Genomic DNA, 18,354 nt, shown 5'->3' with positions numbered 1-18,354 from the left:
TCTGTCTAAGGAAATTCATGTAGTCAAAAAAATGTGGTAATTTTTCCCCTCTCAAAAATTGCCTTTTTTCATCAATCTCTGCCACAGTTGTCAGTGATGCAGGAAGACTGTGCCTTCACCAGACAAGGCTCACATGTCCCAGGAATGGGTGGAACAAAGAACTAGTTCCCAGCTCCATTATTTTTGCTGTTTGGAAATTTCTCGATAAGGATTACCTGATTTTTCAATAATTTTGCTGCCTTTTTATAGGGTCCCCCATGGTACATTTTTTTTTTTTTAAATTTTATATGATATTGTATATTGGGAAATTAAAGAAGAGTACTACAGTTTGTCATACAGTGTTGTACTTTTACAAAAATTTATGAAAACTAGGTTTTATCCAGATTATTATATCGGGTAAAATATACCCGGCGTTAGTGATAGTATTACTAATTTTAGCGTTAGTGCTCTAGGGATAAGCAAACATGCAAAAGCAAACTCTTAAAATACAAACATTGGCCTTTCATAAGCTAAATAGCTCTGGGGTGTGGGCTGTTGGTTGGACAAAGCAAGCACTTAGTAAACTGAGGTCTATAGCAGTGAGATGGACATTTTCCACTGATTTTTAATTTCATAGACCACAGCAGCTGAAACCATTACTCTGATAATCAACCTGGTCATCGATATAAATTGGCAATTAGTAATCTATAACACCTTCAGTCAATTTCTTTTGGTTTCAGCTATTAAATCTAATGAGGTGGACTTTCTTTAACAGACCAAACAATTATTCGAATAATTAATAGTAACGATTGTCATTTTTAATCCTGTTTTGAAGCATTTTGACAGTACAAACTATTCGTTTACTCACCCATAATCCACTTTCATGTGCTGGCCGTTGAAAAAGAAAACCGTGGAGGGGATGTAACTGATGTCAAAGTACCTCGTGTAGATGGGAGCTTTATCCACATCGACGATGTAGATGGACGCCATGTTACTTAAGTCGTGAGAAGTTTTTGACAGCTACAAAAAGACAGAAATGACAAATTAGCATTAGCAGAGTTGTCGCATTATCACTGAGCAGCCGCTAGCTTGTTAACACAGACGTTAACAGTCCGACTTACAATCTCATCAAGCTGCAGACAAACTGAGTCTTCGTCTCTTCCAAACCTAAGAACGACCACTTTTTCTGCTACCGCTTTGATGACTTCATCTATGTCTTTTTTGCAAGTTAATTTGGGCAAAAACAAACTCATTTTCGAGGCTAACAAGTTAGCTTGTCTCGTTTTACTACCAGGAGGAAGTTATGTCACTAAGGCTTTGCCACACAGGAAAAACTCCGCCTGAAACGGAGACGACACAAATTAACGGAAATGAAAGTGCTTTTATTATAATTTATATCGATATTTAACAGAAAACGGAAGCTAATTTGACATTTTACTGGTGGAAACATGTTGTTACTTTCAGCCTACTAAACATTTAGCACCTGACAGTTAGCAAGGTATTGCTTTTCACTACGACGCATTATAGTGTGACACCGTGTGACAACGTGACCTTCCCCCAAACGTTTGACAAACTTGAACATAGCCACGCGTGAACACAACCTGGAGAGTATTTGGACGTTTAACAAGATGCTGCTGTTGACAGTAATATTTTTCTGACCCCGGAAAACCGCGGTGGTAACGTACTTTGTTCTGTTTCTGCAAAACATAGCGACAGTCTGTGTTTCCTAGTTTTATTATTTTGACGCAACCGCAGTTCTAAGTAAATGTTGGCGATGCTACGGCTCTTCACTACTCGTGGCTGTAACGTACTCTGGAAATGCAGTCACTTTGTGGCATCCGGTGTTGCCAAGAGGCCGGTGAGCAGTTTCCTCAGACATCGTAGACCAACCATCCTTGCTCACCACTTCAGTACAGTGAATCCTGCGGGGAAAGATGCTCTCCAGACAAAAACAGACACATCCGAGCAAATAGAGACACTAGATCTGGACGGATGGAAGTCTGTCATGAGAGCTCAAGCTGCATTTGAGGAGAAACAAGTCAACGATGAAGTGGAAGCAAGCGGTGATGGTGAAAACTTGGCAGGACCAGAAGGTGATCGAAAGGATGGTTCTTCACTGGAGGCAACCAGGGACATGGTTATCATGTGGAGGCAAGCTGGGAAGTTTGTACCTCAAGAAATGACAAATGAGGAGGTTGAGACGCTGGAAAAGCTTGCCACCAAGACCGCCGCAAAGAGCTACCTGAAGTACCTGGCTATCAAGGAGCGCTACAAACTGGCCCGGAAGGAGAAGCAGCAGAAGAGGGCTGAAGAGGAAGCTTCATTGCAGGAGAAGAGAGAAGACAACTACGAGGATGACGAGGAAGGATGCAAATTAAAAAACGTGTTCCTCCTTCGCTTCTGGACTCGTTCTCTGGAAAGACAGCTGGGCTGGAAGGCTGCTCAGGCCATGCAGTTCGGTCAGCCTCTGGTGTTTGACATGAGCTATGACTCCAAAATGTCCAGGCGGGAGCTGAGGAACACAGTGAAACAGCTGTCAGAAGCAGAAAGTTGGAACCGGCGTTCCATTGAGCCCTTCCACCTCCACTTCTGCAACCTACAACCAGATGGGCCCTACAAGCAGGAGCTGCTCAAACGATATGGTGCACAGGCCTGGGACCGCCTGCTGATCACCAGCACTGACCAGCAGCATGTCAACGTGTTCCCACGTGAGCAGCTCGTCTACCTCACTGCAGACTCCCCCAATGTTCTCCGCACCTTTGACCACACCAAGGTCTACATCGTCGGAGCTCTGGTGGACCGGACGATTCAGTCAGGCGTGTCGTTGGCGAATGCCAAGCGTCTGAAGCTGGCCACAGCCCGCTTGCCACTGGATGAGTTCCTCCAGTGGGCGAAGGGAGCCAAAAATCTGACTCTGGACCAGATGATCCGCATCTTGCTCACACTCAAGGATACGGGGAAATGGGAGGAAGCACTGACATTTGTGCCTACAAGGAAGCATGATGGCTTCCACCAACAGGAAGCACAGACTCAAATGACCAATAACAGAGCTACAAGTGTCACAAATCATAGAGAAAGAGATGGAGCCAACAGGTCTATGAGATTTGAAGATAAAAACAGCGGAAGGACATTTAAAACCCAGAGTACTTACAAGTCCCATAACGAGTCTGGGTTCTTTGGTGGGGACAGAATGGCTGGACAGGCCGGTGACAAAGAAAACAAACAAGCTGCACCCAAAGTACGGACATCATTTAAAAGCGACATGGACACGAGAAAAAGTGCAGGCAAAAACAAAATGAGGTGGCAGAATGAGTGAATCCAGCAAAAACTGTTAACTGTTATGAACCACTGTCTGAGGAAATGTTGAAAACTGAGAAATGATGAATAAAATGTTGTAATATGTGCTGTGTAATATGTGAGTTCTAGTACAGAGTTACAAACAACAAGAGACATTTTAAAAAAGTAGAAACTACTTTGGTCTTTATTTTACACTGAAACAAATGATGCATAAATATTTTTATGGTGTGCTTTCACTGTTAATGACACCATTGCAATTACTGCACAGAGCAAACTTTTTCAGATAGTTCCTGATATAAACCAAAAGCTTGAAAACGAAGTATAGCATTGTCCTTAAGGTTTTTCTTTTAAATAATGAATTGCAAATAAAATAAAATAAAATAATTACCCAAATGACATGATTCAGTAAAAACAAATCAGTAACACCACTGCACAGTAATAATCTGTTATACCATCAGTCCACCTTTAAAATACTGAACATATATTATGCATTTACAGTATGTAATATACAAAATATATTCATAAAATATAGTCAAAATGTTTTTAAAACACAATAGAACCATCACACAGAGAAATTGGGGAGGCATCCTGACTTAATTTTGTGTACTGTCACAGTGCCATTATCTTTTGTTTAACTTACTGGAGGCTATTTTGTGTCTCACACATTTCATTACAGCTTGTTTGCTCAGTAAATTATGAATATCGGCATGTGCAAATACAACTAAATACACACAAGCAAAAGTTCAAGTTTGACTAAGCAGACCCCATAACAGTGTCTATTCATCTGGTAACACTGATTGACCCTGATATCTCACTCCACTGATACTTTCCGTGGTTTAAACCGTGCTGCAATGGCTCTCAAAAGCATTCTGCTTTCATTATTGTCTCATCATGCTTCCTCAACATCAAGTCCATTTTCTCACTTATCTTTTTTTCAAGTCTGAATACAGAACAACAAACAGCAAGTTGATGTGAGCAGCTAACTTTTGCCTGCCGTTCGATGAAAAAATCACTAAACACAGAGCATTAACATCACCCAGAGTACAGTCAGTTATTTAAAATAAGCCTCAATGCTGCATTTGTGTCAGAAGAGGACGTTTTGATTCTCTTTGACTACTACAGCACCAGGATGTCTCCAGTACAGCGTTCGCAGCAGCTAAAAGTAATGTTCTCATAGCGGGTGTAAGGGTGGAACCTGCCGATGCTCTTCTTGCTGTTGAGAAAGTTTGAAGCTGTGGCGTCGCCAAGCGAAGCTTCTGCCTTGTTTTCTGAGCAGGATATTGGATCTAAAATCTTCAGCACCTGATAAAGAAAACAGGTAACGCATTTGTGAATCTCAGAATTTTTCCTACAAATATCACTACATTATAGTAAGTGGAATTTAAAATGTGAGTAAGATTTGTACAGGGGTATAGGTTCGGTACCTTCTCAGCCATCTTCTCGGCTGGTGTGCTGCAGAGGTGTTCGGCTGCTGTGCTGCTGCTTTTCACCGCGCTGCTGCTTTTTACCGCGCTGCTGCCGCCGCCGCCACCACCCTTGCCCAGCAAGTGGGAGTTGATGGCGTCTGCTAGCTTGTGATTTGCTGCAGCCATCTCTCCTGTGCTGAGGGGTTGCGCGCTGGGGTAGTACGTCTGCAGTCTGCCCCACTGCAGAGACACCAGAAGCTGCTCCAGAGATCTGATGGCACAAAGGCAGGCAACGTCAACACAGGGTCTCATCATTATCTGTGCAACAACATAGCTGAAACCGGGGTACATATACCCTTGAACAGTCTTTACATTTGGCCTTTCAGTTGTACCTTATTGGCACTACTGGCTCACATTGTAGCTTTCCTAAATGGAGCATCAAAGCTGGTTGTCACTCTTTTATTTATGTTTTAGTATCAATGTCATACCTGTGAACCTTATGTGTTCATTTTACTGAGTTTGAGTGCACGCTGTCTAAGCTTTAAGCTTGTGATCTATTATAACAAACACTTTATTCAATTTAGTTATGAGTCACTGGTTATGTTACCTGTGGGTGAGCATCATGTCCCTGGAGAACTCTTCTCTCTCTAACAGCAGATCCTGAATCGCTCCTTGTGCCTCTCTTGTCTGTCTCTGCAGAGCTGCTCGAGCATTTGTCAGTTCCTCTGCCATAACTCTGAAAACACATCATTGATGCAAATGTTTATTAAGTGTGAAAAACATAATCGTTTCTTATTGATCTCTTTAGAAGAATGATGTTTGGTATTTACTTGTTTTCCTCCAGCTAATCTAAAATGTCCTTCATAAATGCTTTTTTCAAAAATGAGATGAATGGCAGTGAAATAAAACCTCCCATCCCTCTCCATCTTTCCTTGTAATTTCTAGTCTCTTTTATTTATTTATTTTTAAAATCACTGTATTCCTTTGTACATTTCATACCTGCTGGCCAGAAACTTGCTCCTCCAAACATCGCACTGGATGCTCATTCGCTCCAGCTGCTCTGCAGTGTGTGCCAGACTCCTGCCCAGAGCCTCGTTTTCTAAAATCAGCTGGTTTTTCTCCCGTGCCAGACGCTCAAAGTGGTACTGAAGGTCATCACCCACTGAGGCCACCAACAGTTTCTTCAGCTCACGGTTTACCTGGCATAAAGAAAAAATATGTCAATAAAAGCTTTATTCATAGCTAAAGATATGGATGAGAAAATGAATGATTTATTTTTAATTTTAAGACTTTATCACAAAAAAGTTTTCATAACACTTATTTCAACAACCACATAACCAAAGAAGTCATGTTTTGTTGTGTTAAGGATCACATTGGATTTATCCATACAACGTCAAGAAATTTTACATGAAACATTAAAATTCATGGATAATGTTACAGATAAATAGTGTTGAATTTTAAAGCATTTTCTGCATATTTTCAGAAATGAAACAGCAACACATGTCTGTGCAAAGGCCAGTATGTCTTATATTTGAACAAGTCCACGAGGGCCTTACCTCTGTCTGCACACGGAGCTGATTGGAAAGGCCTTCTTTGTCCTGCAGCAGCCTGCGTTCAGAGTTCTGCAGCTTCTCCAGCTGTCCTCTCCAGTCCTCCACCAGAGGCAGCGGAGGGGAACCCTGTTCCTCAGCCTGTTGCCCTGCCTCACCTTTGCCCTCGACAGGTCCTGTACGGCTGCTCCGGCTAATTGCAGCACGAGGGACGACAATCCTGACAGCCTCCACCTCTGTACAGGCCTCTCGACTCACCTTGCCCAGGTGGAGCACCCCGAGAGGCTGGGGGGCCACAGGGGGTGCAGAATGGACAGATTTCGGGCTGTGCTTTGGGCTAGCTATCTTCAGGAGGGGAATCTCAGATGGACCTGGTGGCAATGCTTCCGTGTTAACCTCTAGGGTGGTTGCTGGTTTTTCAGTTTCCATGCCATCGCCAGCACCCCTGACAGGAACACTGGCTGAATCTGGAAGACATATAAGGTAGTGTTTATGCTTTGCACCTAAATGTTTTCTGAGTATTCAAATCACCAATGTGCTACCCTAAATGTAGGTGTGATAATTCCTATGTGTGTGTGTATCGTGTATGGTGTGAAGCAGATGTCAAAGGGTGGTCTTGACAGTCTATATCTATTAATGTGTAGGACTGATCAGACTCAAAATCTTGCATAACATTTCTGATTTAAATCAAAATTGTTCCAGCTTTATAATGCTGTGTCTCCAGGCAATTGTGTTTGGACCAGGGCTGCATTGATTATTTTAATTGTTGGTAAATCTGTCAATTCTGTCTGTTTGGTCTATAAAATGTTAAAAAATAAAATAAAATGACGAAAATGTCAATCACTGTTTCCCAAAGCCCAAGATGACATCTTTCTGACGTAGCGGAGTAAAGGAACCCCCCCCCCAAAAAATCACATTTAGGTACATGAAATTAGAATCGTTCTACTTTTTTTTTTTTGTTTTTACAAAAATACTCAAATACTTGACCACCAATCTTACAGTTGAATGCATTTCATTTAATCCACTAATCATTGCAGCTCTAGTTTAGACAACTTTAAACACGGGAGAATTTGGTTTGTTTTATTTAGAAGAATGATGAGATACCTTGATGTGAGGTAGACAAAATTATGGTTTTGATTACAAGTATAAAAGATCATCTAATCCCAGGCCAGATGCTGTTGGATGAGTGCAGAGGTTTCTCTTTTTTGTTTAACAGTAGCCAAACAGTCTGAGAAGCATTACATTAACTAACTATGAAGCTGGGCAAGAAGCCAACGGTTCCCTGGTTTTCAATCTTTACAAATATCAAACTGTATTCTCTGTTAAAAAGTAAAGGAAGACAATGTATGACAATGGATTACTGAGGGTATGTCCTGAACAAACGGAGTCAGGTTACTCACACAAGGTAGACATTGTATAGACGATTGCCCATAGCTTTATTGCAGACAAAATTGCGTGTAAATTGTAAATACTAAAAATTCAACAAATAATACTTACTTCTCACAGCGGCAGTCATTGTGGAGGTGGTGTTAGTCAAGAAGGAAGTCTGTAGTTCAGGTAAAACCGCGGCGAGTCTTCCTCCTGTGACAGTTACAAATGGGGAAAGTGTCTTGTTGTTATTCTGTGTAATACATGTTGTTTGTCACTGTGATCAAAGAAGGCCGCTAGTCAAATATGAGGGGAAACAGCTGAGGTAGTGATAACGTTACGTGATAACGGCGGCTAGCTGATAAGCTAACTTGCTAGCGTTAGGGCTTTCCCTGAGCAGCGTTGATCGAAAGGATCAGTTAACGGGACATTTAGCGACACAAGTTATAGTAAATATCAGGGTATGTTAACAAAATAAATTTCTCATTATAATGGGATCTAATTCATGGACTCAGACTAATTATTAGATAACATACCGGGTGAGAATGCGCCCAACCTTCTCGGTTAATTCGTTGTAGGTAGCGGGCTGTTTATTTTGTCACCGGACACAGTTGGCTTTCACGAGAGTTGTAAGGCTGTTTTGCCCTGCTGTTTGTTTGTCAGACAAGCTCTTCCGTGAAGACACCGCTGCTTTCTTGCAAAATTACTAGCTGGAAGGGATTCACTGTTATTAAATCAAACCCAGAGTCCATATTTTAACCTGAAACATTAGAGTTTGTAAGATTATCCATAAAGTACGGATTTTGTCGAGACAGCACCGTCATACGTGGCTACCTGACAGACGCTACCCCGGAAATAATACCGCCTTTTACGTCGCTTAAAACCCCATGCTCCTTCACATTTTTCAGTACTGATCTGCAATCGGTTTTTGTGTTATCTACTGTCATACTCACAACAGAAACCACAGTTAGAACTGATTAGAAATCAGATCATGGATGCTAACGAAAGCCGGTGGTGTAATAGGCAAATAGACCCGACTTAAATTAACGCGGAACCTTTGTGCGCAGTCGGTATTTGCTTTACGGATAAAAATACGGTTACAACGAAGGTAGATAACTGCCACTGTGATGATTTCTTTTACTACTCTCATGGTTTTGGAGCAATTGTCTAGATTAGTGGAGCAAATTGAACTTGTTGTTGTGTATTTTAGTTATTGAATTTCTGTGACTTTTGGACCCTTGCTGCTGCTTCGATGGGAGTTCACGGACTGTGGAGACTGCTGGAGAGCACAGGGAAACCTATCAACCCTGAGACACTGGAGGGAAAGATCCTTGCTGTTGGTATCCTGACCTGAAGAAGATCTTTTAATCTTTCTGTTTGTCTAACATTGTAAATGTATTGTCTTGTCACTTTTATTTAATCCGTGTATTGTATTGGTGCTTCTAATTTCTGTTAAGCCAAAGTAGTAACCTTAACCAGACACCCTCAGACATCAGTATATGGCTGAACCAGGCAGTGAAGGGGGTGAGGGACCGTGAAGGCAACAGCGTCCAGAATGCCCACCTCCTCACTCTCTTCCACCGCATCTGTAAGCTGCTCTTCTTCCGCATCAGGCCAGTGTTTGTGTTTGATGGGGACGCACCTCTGCTGAAGAAGCAGACCCTGGTAAGCCCAATGGTTGCTGAAGAATCACATTATTCTTATCTAGTGGATTCTAAATAAAATGAACATAATCAGAATTTTGCCATCACAAGTGTGCGATTCTCTTTTGTCATTTAATGTTGCTTTCTCTGGGGCTCTGCTGCAGGCTCTGAGGAGGCAGAGGAAGGAGGAGTTGACCCGTGAATCCAAACAGACCAATGAGAAGCTTCTTAAGACGTTCCTGAAGAGACAAGCTATCAAAGCGGCACTTGGAGATTGTAGGTAAGGGACAGGTGAAGGCTTGTTCTCTGGGACAGCTAAGTAATCCTCTTTGACATCCCAATACTAGTTTCAAAACAACTTGTGTTTCTGCTCTGTCTTGTGTCTACCAACCTCCTGTCTAAATAGAGCATTTAAAAACACTTTACTGTCCTAGTAGAATCATTATAGTCTCTGTGGTTTTTGTCTAAGATATCCCACATTTCTTCCCTGTTATAGTAAGGATCCTTTGCCCAGCCTTTCGAGTGTGAGGAGAGATGAGGTGGACGACATGTATGTTCTTCCAGCCCTGCCCCCTGCTGAGGAGAAGGACAAAAGCAGGTCAGTTGGCTGGGAAATGTTGCTGTTGTAACACAAAATTCAGCCATAATAGCACCGGAGATTTCCATCCACCACATGTGTTTGATTGTAGTGTCAGGTGCTCTATAAATACAAATGGCTTTTAAGAGTACTGTTAATTGTACACAATTAACTAAACATTCGTTTTCTTGAATTAACAACAAGGTAATATTAACTGTGCATGACAGCATCTATTTTAACTTTTTTTTTTTTTAAATTACTGTATTCAACACGATTTCACCTTACATACTGGCGTTATAATAAATTCAATGTTGTCCTTTCTCCTTGTAGTTCTGAGGAGGTGGAAGACAGTGAGGAGGAGGAGACAGCTGACAGTTATATGTATCAGGTAAAATAATCACATGCTCAAGTGCATTCACTTATTTAACATTCCAACCACACAATAGTTTGTTTTGAAGGGTGATGTATCAATATAATTTTGGTGGTAAGAGGTAAGATGTTACGTAGGATTTGGGTTTTAACGTTGGTTCGACCAGCTGTGGTTCTGGCTGTGACACTGTGTTACGATACAGTTTATTTCTAAATCAACAAAACCAAAAACAAAGTGTCTGCTATTTCAAATTGTTTTGTTACGAAACTATACTGTATGTCAAGTTCACAATAAATGATCACATTATTTCTGTGTTCTTACATTATTTTTGCATGAATGCCGTCTATGATAACAGACATTTGAAGTCAAACTGTTCGTTGTGTTTCAGGGAGAACTGTGTGGAGAAACAAGCTCGGTGGACATCAACTCAGAGGAGTTTGAGAGCCTGCCTCCTGAAATGAAACATGAGATACTCAAAGACATGAAAGAGTTCTCCAAAAGGCGCCGAACCTTGATTCACAAACCTCCAGAGGTACCGTTCACCCCCATTTCGATCCCTCGTCGCATCCTCTCAGCACTGACTCCACTTCACTCATTCGCAGCACTCGGGAGATTTTTCCCAGTACCAGCTGGCCGGCCTACTGCAGAGGAACAAGCTGAACCAGCGTCTGGAAGGTGTGGAGAAAGAGATGAGCCAGCGAAGTGCAGGCAGCGTTCCACAGCTCAACCAAGAAGATGGAGATCAGCAAAACCGGAGCGTAGAGGCAAATCGACTGGTTTCAGAAGACCATTCGCATTATATTCTTATTAAAGGTGAGATGGCTATGATGTCATGTTTACTCAGTCTGTAACAGTATTTTTACATTGTTATAGTGGTCAGATGTCTTGTGAATTCTTACATAATTTGTATTTGTCATTTGTATGTTAGTGAATTTATTGAAATCTATAGAAAATAACAGTTGCCTGGAAGAAAGGAAATAAATCTATAACCCTATGGTGTGTCTTAGACAGTGGTTGTTGTAATTTGCAATTTTATTGCCTGAAATTTAAAAATGCAAGCTTGTTTTTGTTTTCACATACAAAATACCTCTCCACTTTGTCTACGTAGGCTCCAAAAAGAACGAGGCTGCCCCTGAGAGCCAACCTGCTGCTTCACCCTGGTCTGGCAGCTCCCTGTCAGGCTGCAGAAGTCGGGTGGCGGACAGACCCAAGCCTCTGTGGCGTCCTATCTGTGAGGAGGACGAGGAAGTGACTCCCTCCTCTGAAGACTCCAAACCATCTGTGTCAAAACCAGCTCATGAAGACACATCACCACCCTCGCCTCGGACACTTAAGGCCATCCAGGCTGCTATGAACAATAGCTCAGATGAGGAGAACGTGGACCGGGATAAGGAGGATGGCAGTGTGTCCCCACGTACGCTGCTGGCAATCCAACAAGCTCTGAATGACGAGGATGATGGAACAGCTGAATGTGTGACCCAAATAAGTAGCTTACCCACAAAAGTAAAGGCAAATATTCATCACCCGGTGCCCCAAGTGGTCATCAACAGCTCAGAGGAAGAGACAGAACGTTCACCTAAAAGAAAATCCAGTTTTAAGAGGAACCCAGCTGGCCAAAGTTCAGATGTCAAAGACAGTTTATTAGTTAGTAGCTCTGAGGATGAGATGGAGGAGGTGATTGGACAGAGAAGTAAAGCGCTACGATCCGCAGCGCTGCAACAACCTACCAGGACAGTGATGGAGTCAGAAGAAGAGACAAAGACAGGACAGCTGATAGAGGATTTAAGGACAAAAAGTAGGGGACAAATAGAGAAAGAAGAGCTTGTGAGAAGAGATTCAGACCACAATCCACAGCATGCTGCTACTGCTGCTGCATCCAGTCAACCCAGATTATCCATCCATCTCTCTCGTCAGCTATGTGAAAAACCTGTCGGTGCACTAACTGAAATTCATCCTGTGCTTGTAGAGCAGAACAGTAACAAATTCACTGAAGCTCCAAAGGAGAGGAATGGAAATGATGTGAAGCCAGGCAGCAGTGAGGAGAGCGAGTCAGAAGGTACAGTAACAGTTGGTTTCAAATCACACTCTACTCATAACGTCTTAAAACAGTAGATGTTAGAAATGAGCTTGTTTGTGTGTTTTCAGAGAGCTTCATTGAGGTGTCAGAACAAGAATTTAAAGAGGAGGATACAGATGGTTCTGTTGCATTAACTGTAGAGAAAGAACCAACAGATGAAGTTCACAATGATGGGATGAAGACTGAAGAAAAGTCAGAGGAAAGTTTGAAGGAGACTCTCAGCCATCCAGCTGCTGCTCTGAATTTAGAGGAAGACAAAAAGAGACAGAATGAGGAGCAAAACAAGGAGACGGAGACGGAGACTGAAGCAGCGGAAACTCCAGTGATCAACGAATGGGAGCACATTGATGTGGTTTGTATCTCGGTCACAGCTGTAGAGCTGAAATTTTTAGTTGATTAATCAATTAGTTAATATCAAGAAACTTAATCGGCAGCTATTTTGGGTCATCCAGTAAAAGTTCAAGTCATTTTCTTACAAAAATGCCTGACACTACCTACTTGTTCTTCCTGTGAGACAAAACAAAGAATTCAAAAATGTTATTTTCATGTCACTATGGAGAATTGCAATGCTCATGTTTCTGTATCCTCTGGCATTTAATATACCAAACAGCTAATCAATTAAGTTTACAAAATAATTGTCAGAATATCTGATATGGAAAATAATCATTATGGTGCTCATAAAGCAACCATATTATTTAGAGCTCATTAATTTATACTTTGATGCGTCATTTTAAAAGATTAGTTGCCAAACATTATACAAATTATACTTTCTGACAATACTTCTAGTTTTGTCTAAACTTTTCTTGTACTTTACGTTTTTAGTGCTGTGTGCACCTCAAACCAATTTCAGTTATTTTCCTCCACAATGAGGTGGATTTGAAAACTCCACCTTACACTAAAATGAGAAATTACACTTTTTGTAAAACCAGGAAATTGCCCATTAAGAACAGTGATAGGACTTTATTACAGAAAACAAATAGTTATGAAAGGATTATTTACCCTGCTGGCCTGAGGTCTGGACTGTGACCAGAATTTGCCAGGTGAAAAATGAATATGGTAACCTTTTCTGGTGATGTGGCAACTATAAATAGTACATTACTTTTAACATATCACTGACACATTTATTATTTACTTACTTGTTTGATCACATACAGAAATATCAGTATATCTGCAGTATGTTAATATGGGCCTCCTGATTCGATAGTCTAGTTGTAGTTAAGGGTAACTTGACATGAGTGGAAGCTACCGTTAAAAAAAAAACAACAAACAAAACCAGAATCCACTCTTCTGTGTGAGTCACCATTTACGTAATGTTTCAGGGAGCTGCAACATGGCAAATCGGAATCATAGACATCTTTGAATGACATGTTTCAACTCGTCACCTGCATTGTAGACAGAGCTGTTCAACAGGTTAACATGTATGAGGCAGGGCTGATGCCGTGTGTTTTTTTTGTTGTTGTTGATGATGTGCTTCAGGATGAGCTGGAGGCTCTAGAGAGCTCTCTACGGGTGGAGCAGAGCAACCTGAGGGAGCAGAAACAGCAGCAGGAGAGAATGGCGAACACAGTCACCGGGCAGATGTACCTGGAAAGCCAGGTAAACTGACTATACCAAGATTCAAGATTAACTTTATTGTCCCAGGTGTGGGAAATTTGGCTTTTCACCCATGTTGCAGTCAACACAAGCAGACACAAACAGGGAAAACACAGTTAATAGCTAGATACATACATCAGGTAAAAGCAGAACAAAAATGAATATCATAGTTTAATTTCATGAGTCCAAAACATAGTCCACATGGAGCCGGAACAAATGAATTTTTAAATCTGTTCAATCGGCAGCGTGGGACTCTGAGCCTTCTTCCAAAAGGTAACCACTCATACTCTGAGGACAGAGCGTGTGAAGGATCACTCATCACCACTATAAAATCACACCAACACATACAAACACACTTAAACAACAGAGGCTGTCGTTGATGTTTGAGCTTGTATCTGAAACAACAAACTAAAAATCAACATGCAGAGGCTCTGTCACTGGACTGAGGTCTGATAACCCAGAGCAGGTGCAAGACTGATTGGGGGTTACATTTCCCTGAGGTGCCTCTGCCAGACATTCCCAGAACCATTCCATCAATGTTACTTCACAGTCTTTCCTGTGAATCTGCAAGGCTGTGTGCGAGCATCTGCATGTGGTGGTCAGTTCACTCACACTCTCAAAAATCGCAGCATTTTGGCTTCATAAAGTCACCACTGATATAAAACCTTGAAAGTGGCTGATGTTTGTTAATCTCATCAGCTGTTTGATAATGATCTGCTAAGAGGGAAGGAATCTCTCAGATGACTGCAGTAGTGTGTAGATAATCCCCAAAGCCTGTTTAGATAAAAGGTGTATAACTGTGCGATGACAGTTCAAAACGTATTTAAAACCCTGTAAAATAGTGTCAGTATCATTAAGAAATCTGAATAAAGTTATTAAAAAAATCACTAAGTAACAACAGTGTAACCTTGCTGGGAGCAGATGGAAGCACAGATCATCAGCTATGATATGTTGGGGGTTGTGCGACATTTTCTTTGTGAGTAATAGAGTGTTTGAAACCAGGAGCTTCTGCGGCTGTTCGGCGTGCCGTTCATGGTGGCACCGACGGAGGCCGAGGCTCAGTGTGCGGCACTCGATCGCGCCGACCAGACGAACGGGACCATCACAGACGACTCGGACGTGTGGCTGTTTGGAGGACGACACGTTTTCAAGAACTTCTTCAGCCAGAACAAATATGTGGAACACTACCAGTACAGCGACCTGCAGAACCAGCTGGGTCAGTGCACCTCCAACATCTGAGTTTGAATACGACTGGTTGATTTTATCTGGCCGAAAATCAGGTCTCGTTTAAAATTTTGGTCTCGGTTTTACATTAGTTTCTAGAAGGTTCAGTGAAGTTGAAAATGTACTTTTCATGAATTACATTTTCTCTCTTTTGGTAGCAAAAACATGTAGAAAGTATACAGCATTTTTAAAAATTATTTTGCTTCAGGTCTAATCAATTATAATAAAAACTAGTAACTCCTCAAGTTCCTGTTGAAAGTAGAAACACACTAAACTACAGCAAAAATATCTTTTCTGGTGGCCTCAGCAGACTGTCGTACATCTCTCTCTCTCTCTCTCTCTCTCTCTCGCTCTCTCTCTCTCTCTCTCTCTCGCTCTCTCTCTCCCTATATATATATATATAAAATCTTGACGGTGTTTGCAGACTATATATTTATTTAGCCTTATTCTCATTCACATGGCCGCTGCTGCAGATGGTGTTATTTTGTCCACTGAAACAGGAGAGCAAAGTGCTGAAATAGTGCTAGGATAACACATCACAACAGGAATCTTATAAACGAATATCACACATGTCAGAGACAGGTGTCAGTGTTGGTGATGGCTGACAACCTGTCAGCAAAATCAAATTGCACAAGGACTAATCTGTTTTTCTCCTTCTCCTCATTCGTCAGTTTCACCTTCTGACAACCTGTAAGCTCACCTCTTGTGCTCTCCCCTCTCTCACTTTGTCAGGTCTGGACAGGACCAAAATGATAAATCTGGCCTACCTGCTTGGAAGCGACTACACGGAGGGCGTGCCGGGGGTTGGATATGTGACTGGCATGGAGATTCTCAATGAGTTTCCAGGGCCGGGGTTGGAGCCACTAACACAGTTCAGGTGTGTGGGTTTGTTTAGCATTTTAGGTTAATTTGGTCAAGAGATGGAACAGTGCATTTTTAAATAGTAGCTAATAGAGGTTGTTGATATTGTATTTTTATGGGATTAATAGATAAATACTTTCCTGGTCAAAGTGTTTTCTTGATATGGCATTATCCTAATTAATCCTATACTTTAAACAATCTACAGAACCTCCACAGTTTAAACATTTAACAGTAAAATATTTTTTCACATACAATGACTATTTTTAACTAAATATTGCATTTCTTACTTGTTTTCCAAAGGCTTATCAGTGTCTGGTTTTTGTGTCTTCCCTGTAGTAACTGGTGGTCAGACGCTCAGGAGAAAAAGCGTCTCGTCGCTGATCCTCGGGACTCAAAGGTTAAGAAGAAACTGAGGGAGCTGAAACTGCAGCCCGGTTTTCCCAACCCCGCAGTGGCTCAGGCTTATCTGCAACCCGCTGTCGACCAGTCGGACAGCTCCTTTAGCTGGGGACGCCCACAGCTCGACATGATCAAAGAATATCCTTCCTCAATATGCGTGGATTTGTGTTTGTTCTTAAGTTTATAAAGTTTCTTTAACCAGTCTTCTACATTCTGTCTGAGTCGCTTTGGGTGGAACAGCCGGAAAACAGAGGAGACTCTTCAGCCTGTGATCAAGCAGCTCAACACTCAGCAGGTAACTGAGAAATTTTCAACAAGGATGCTTGTATCCAAAGAGGAACCTCTCAAAATAGAAAAATCTAAATTTAATTTTTAAAAAAAAGGCCAGATATTTGTGTTAAGCAGGACAGTGAACAGCCAAACTGGATTACAAAATAGTGTTACGCTAAAATTTGACATGTTTCCAATAACCAGGATACAGGCCATCAACCCACACTCAGTTGTGACAAATAAAGAAGTGAGCAGAAATGTTGTGACACTGAGTTAAAAGCATGCTTTATTGGTTGCACGTTAAAAGTAGTGGATAAATAGGTGTTTCAAACACCTGAAACAATGTCTGTTTTTTTTTTAATTTTATTTTTTTACTGCTGTTAATAGTGTTGATTAGCAGCTTCTAACCACCACATTGGTAAACAAGGCTGTAAGAAGTAACAGTATAGGCTGCAATACTGTCATATGAATGAATAAATGACAGCTAATACAGCTGCACTAGGATCTGAACTATAATATCAATATCATTTGCAATATGACTTTTCTCAATAGTTTGTGCAATATCAGTTTCAGTATCAAGTGTAAAATTTCATTTTCATGTTTCAAAGTTTTACTTTCATGCACAATATGTGGATGTAATGTGCAATATTTCACTATCATGTGTGATAGTACTTATTAGCTTATTTTATTTTCAGTAATATATTGCACCTATATCATTGCTTTTCTACTAACTACTGCATTTCTTGTGATTTCTCATTTAGTCTTTTCTGAGCAATATCTGGCAAAAGAATTTCCTTCCAGATTATTAAAGTTTTATCTTATCCTAAGATATCTTCAGTCCTGTAAGCACACTAGAATCCCCGTTTCTTATTCTGTGTTGCACTTTCTTGAATATCCCCACCTTGATTGTGTGTCAGTAAAGTCAGTAATGGCGGAAATAAAACCACCTTATATTCTGGCACCATTTCTATCTTGTCTGTCTCTGTTTTGGTTTAGACTCAGCTGCGTATAGACTCATTCTTCCGCATGGAGCAACAGGAAAAGCAGGCGATCCGCAGCCAGCGACTCCGCCGAGCAGTGACCTGCCTGAAGAGAAAGGAGAGAGAAGGAGAAGAGGAGGAAGACGAGGACAGTGAGGAAGAAATGCATTCCCCTTCCAAATCTAAGAAAGAGAATCTGAAGAAAGGAGAAGGAGATAAGGGAGAGGAGAGGGTTATGGCAGGAGGAGGGTTTCTAGGTTCGGAGGTAGTCCTTGAATCTCCTTTTAAGTCTCTCAAGGATATCAGCAGCTGCAACAGCAGCCAGGAGTCTATATCAGCAAAGACTGTACCTCAGTCTACGAAGACTCGACCTCAGAGGACCAGGAGCAGCAGCAGCAGCTCCAGTGAGGACAGCGATGGCGGTCAGAAGGTTGCTATGGTTACTGCCAGATCTGTGTTTGAGGGCAGCCGACGAGGCCGTGGAGCGAAAAGCACAAGAGGAAGAGGAAGCACGAGAGGAAGGGGCAGGGCGAAGAAGTTGTGAGGACTTAACATAAACATAAATTGTAACACTGAGTGCAAAACATGTTACGCACCCTCAAATGTCTGTGAAATTATGTTTGATATTTATGGGATTCACTGATGAATTGAGCTTTTGCTATGATGTAGAACATGAATTTTGTAAACTATTGATGTCATTGAAAATATTTTTTCCTGTGCAGAGGTATACGTATGAAATAAAATGGCATTTTTCATAAAA

General features: G+C 41.4%; 5 protein-coding genes across 5 annotated transcripts in view; 2 read left to right on the top strand and 3 right to left on the bottom strand.

Moving 5' to 3' along the window:
- Positions 1-1,290, bottom strand: part of txnl4b (thioredoxin-like 4B) — a 3,314-nt gene extending 2,024 nt beyond the window's left edge. The window contains exons 1-2 of the mRNA XM_008292534.1: positions 1,101-1,290; positions 848-999 (exon numbers count right to left, since the gene is read on the bottom strand). Of these exons, the coding sequence (XP_008290756.1) occupies positions 848-999; positions 1,101-1,232 (284 nt within the window). The 5' untranslated portion in view covers positions 1,233-1,290. The remainder of the gene's footprint in view (positions 1-847; positions 1,000-1,100) is intronic.
- mrpl16 (mitochondrial ribosomal protein L16) overlaps positions 1-10,426 on the bottom strand; it is a 21,462-nt gene extending 11,036 nt beyond the window's left edge. The window contains exon 1 of the mRNA XM_008292523.1: positions 10,415-10,426. The gene's annotated coding sequence lies outside the window, so the exon portion shown is untranslated. The remainder of the gene's footprint in view (positions 1-10,414) is intronic.
- trmt10c (tRNA methyltransferase 10C, mitochondrial RNase P subunit) lies at positions 1,566-3,381 on the top strand. The gene has a single exon (XM_008292545.1). It carries the CDS (start codon positions 1,745-1,747, stop codon positions 3,293-3,295), a length of 1,551 nt encoding a protein of 516 aa, XP_008290767.1. The 5' UTR covers positions 1,566-1,744; the 3' UTR covers positions 3,296-3,381.
- blzf1 (basic leucine zipper nuclear factor 1) lies at positions 3,432-8,454 on the bottom strand. The gene is made up of 7 exons (XM_008292556.1): positions 8,137-8,454; positions 7,730-7,813; positions 6,239-6,699; positions 5,682-5,881; positions 5,290-5,418; positions 4,701-4,953; positions 3,432-4,578 (listed from the first exon to the last, which is right to left on the bottom strand). The coding sequence occupies exons 2-7, from the start codon at positions 7,746-7,748 to the stop codon at positions 4,393-4,395; spliced, it is 1,248 nt and encodes a 415-aa protein (XP_008290778.1). The 5' UTR covers positions 7,749-7,813; positions 8,137-8,454; the 3' UTR covers positions 3,432-4,392.
- On the top strand, positions 8,702-18,354 carry ercc5 (excision repair cross-complementation group 5). Its single transcript, XM_008292568.1, has 15 exons — positions 8,702-8,940; positions 9,090-9,265; positions 9,408-9,523; positions 9,740-9,841; positions 10,151-10,208; positions 10,579-10,722; positions 10,793-11,003; positions 11,299-12,246; positions 12,336-12,619; positions 13,744-13,863; positions 14,863-15,076; positions 15,817-15,961; positions 16,282-16,482; positions 16,555-16,639; positions 17,611-18,354. The coding sequence occupies exons 1-15, from the start codon at positions 8,853-8,855 to the stop codon at positions 18,136-18,138; spliced, it is 3,420 nt and encodes a 1,139-aa protein (XP_008290790.1). The 5' UTR covers positions 8,702-8,852; the 3' UTR covers positions 18,139-18,354.

The sequence above is a fragment of the Stegastes partitus genome, unplaced genomic scaffold (genome assembly GCF_000690725.1).
Source record: "Stegastes partitus isolate 25-593 unplaced genomic scaffold, Stegastes_partitus-1.0.2 Scaffold19, whole genome shotgun sequence".
NCBI classification, from domain to species: domain Eukaryota; kingdom Metazoa; phylum Chordata; class Actinopteri; family Pomacentridae; genus Stegastes; species Stegastes partitus.
The sequence above is the reverse complement of the archived record's forward strand: the minus strand, read 5'-3'. Positions and strand labels throughout refer to the sequence as shown.

Bases quoted from the DNA above. Each gene is read 5' to 3' on its own strand.
- trmt10c (XM_008292545.1), top strand. From the start codon at position 1,745: ATGTTGGCGATGCTACGGCTCTTCACTACTCGTGGCTGTAACGTACTC.
- blzf1 (XM_008292556.1), bottom strand. The intron at 5,882-6,238 runs GTAAGGCCCTCG...TCTTTATGCCAG, and splicing joins AGCTCCGTGTGCAGACAGAG to GTAAACCGTGAGCTGAAGAA. The intron at 5,419-5,681 runs GTATGAAATGTA...ATGTGTTTTCAG, and splicing joins AGCAAGTTTCTGGCCAGCAG to AGTTATGGCAGAGGAACTGA.
- ercc5 (XM_008292568.1), top strand. From the start codon at position 8,853: ATGGGAGTTCACGGACTGTGGAGACTGCTGGAGAGCACAGGGAAACCT. The intron at 10,723-10,792 runs GTACCGTTCACC...ACTCATTCGCAG, and splicing joins TGATTCACAAACCTCCAGAG to CACTCGGGAGATTTTTCCCA. The intron at 13,864-14,862 runs GTAAACTGACTA...GTTTGAAACCAG, and splicing joins AGATGTACCTGGAAAGCCAG to GAGCTTCTGCGGCTGTTCGG.